General features: G+C 52.6%; 1 protein-coding gene across 1 annotated transcript; it reads right to left on the bottom strand.

Moving 5' to 3' along the window:
* Nucleotides 1–212: 212 nt before the first annotated feature.
* On the bottom strand, nucleotides 213–1148 carry LOC134433082 (olfactory receptor 14A16-like). Its single transcript, XM_063181975.1, has one exon. The coding sequence runs from the start codon at nucleotides 1146–1148 to the stop codon at nucleotides 213–215; it is 936 nt and encodes a 311-aa protein (XP_063038045.1).
* Nucleotides 1149–1862: the final 714 nt, after the last annotated feature.

Genomic DNA, 1862 nt, shown 5'->3' with positions numbered 1-1862 from the left:
GATCCTTTAAAGCCACTGAGAGTGCAGCCCCTCATTGACACAGTCTATGGGCACAGGGAAGGTGGAGACAAACAAAATGAGAGATGGCACAAAGAATGACATTTCTTTGTGGACAATATAATAAAACTAATATAAAGGGGAAAAAAAGCCTCTATCAAGCCATCAATAACATTACTTTTATTTCACGTCATTTGTAGAATTTGGCCAGCCGTTTAATGTCTCTGAAACCATCCAGTCATCAGTCTTCTCACTGCAGCCTTGAGCTCCTGGTTCCTCAGGCTATAGATGAGGGGGTTCAGGGCTGCAGGCACCACTGAGTACAGAACTGACAGGGCCAGATCCAGGGATGGGGAGGAGATGGAGGAGGGCTTCAGGTAGGCAAATATGGCTGTGCTGATGAACACAGACACCACAGCAAGGTGAGGGAGGCAGGTGGAAAAAGCTTTGTGCCGTCCCTGCTCAGAGGGGATCCTCAGCACAGCCCTGAAGATCTGCACATAGGAGAAAACAATGAACACAAAACAGCAAAGTGCTAAACAGCAAGTAACAACAAGATAACCAAGTTCCCTGTGGGAGTTAGTGTGTGAGCAGGAGACCTTGAGGATTGGGGGCACGTCACAGAAGAACTGGTCCAGGGCATTGCCATGGCACAGGGGCAGGTAAAATGTATTGGCTGTGTGCAGCAGAGCATTGAGAAAGGCACTGGCCCAGGCAGCTGCTGCCATGTGGGCACAAGCTCTGCTGCCCAGGAGGGTCCCGTAGTGCAGGGGTTTGCAGATGGACACATAGCGGTCATAGCACATGATGGTCAGGAGGAAATACTCTGCTGAGATGAAGAACACAAAGAAAAAGAGCTGTGCAGCACATCCTGTGTAGGAGATGTTCCTGGTGTCCCAGAGGGAATTGTGCATGGCTTTGGGGACAGTGGTGCAGAGGGAGCCCAGGTCAGTGAGGGCCAGGTTGAGCAGGAAGAAGAACATGGGTGTGTGCAGGTGGTGGCCGCAGGCTACGGCGCTGATGATGAGGCCGTTGCCCAGGAGGGCAGCCACGGAGATGCCCAGCAAGAGGCAGAAGTGCAGGAGCTGCAGCTGCTGTGTGTCTGCCAATGCCAGCAGGAGGAAGTGGCTGATGGAGCTGCTGTTGGACATTTGCTGTGCCTTGGCATTTGGATCTGTAAAAAAAGTAATCATGGAATATTTTTGCTTGGAGAGGACCTTAAATATCCCAGCACAGCTTGGGGGCACATTCCCCCCACTGCCTGCCCAGGGCTCTGCTGCCTGGAGCTGTCCCTGCCAGCAGCTGCTTCCCTGTGCCCAGGGCTGGGCCCTGCCAGTGCTGCCAGAGCTCAGCCCAATCCTGGGGGCTCATCTCTGCCCTGCAGACCCCTCCCAGCTCTGGCACTGTCCAGGGGCAGCTCTGGACCTGCAGGCTCTGATGGCAACGTCAAAGCAACCCTGAGGAGGCTGGATAAACAGGACAAGATGCAGCTTCTAAGGGGCCCTGTGCTGATTTCTGTCACTGCCTGGTTTAGCAACATCTGAGAAATATTTTTTTTTCTCATCCTGGACTGCCAGATGAATATCTGTTTGCAATTTCCCATCAAGACAACCCAGAGCAGTACTTTAAAAAAGCAGGATTTTCCCTTTTATGCAGTCCCTGCCTTGCTCCGCTCCCTGCATAATCTACTTGGAAATGTTCTGCAGTTAAGTGTTATGCTGGGAGCAGTCCTGAACAATGCAGCATCCTCACGACACCATTAGAGCCCTCCCAAGCCTTACCAGCTGTCTCTTTTCACCCAGATCTTGTCCCCCAGTGCTGGGAGCAGCTGCCAGGGCTGGCTGAGAGCTGTCCCTGGAAGGCAG

This window comes from Melospiza melodia, unplaced genomic scaffold, assembly GCF_035770615.1.
Source record: "Melospiza melodia melodia isolate bMelMel2 unplaced genomic scaffold, bMelMel2.pri scaffold_114, whole genome shotgun sequence".
In the NCBI taxonomy this organism is placed as follows: domain Eukaryota; kingdom Metazoa; phylum Chordata; class Aves; order Passeriformes; family Passerellidae; genus Melospiza; species Melospiza melodia.
Note: the sequence above shows the minus strand (reverse complement) of the source record. Positions and strands in the feature narration are given on the sequence as shown.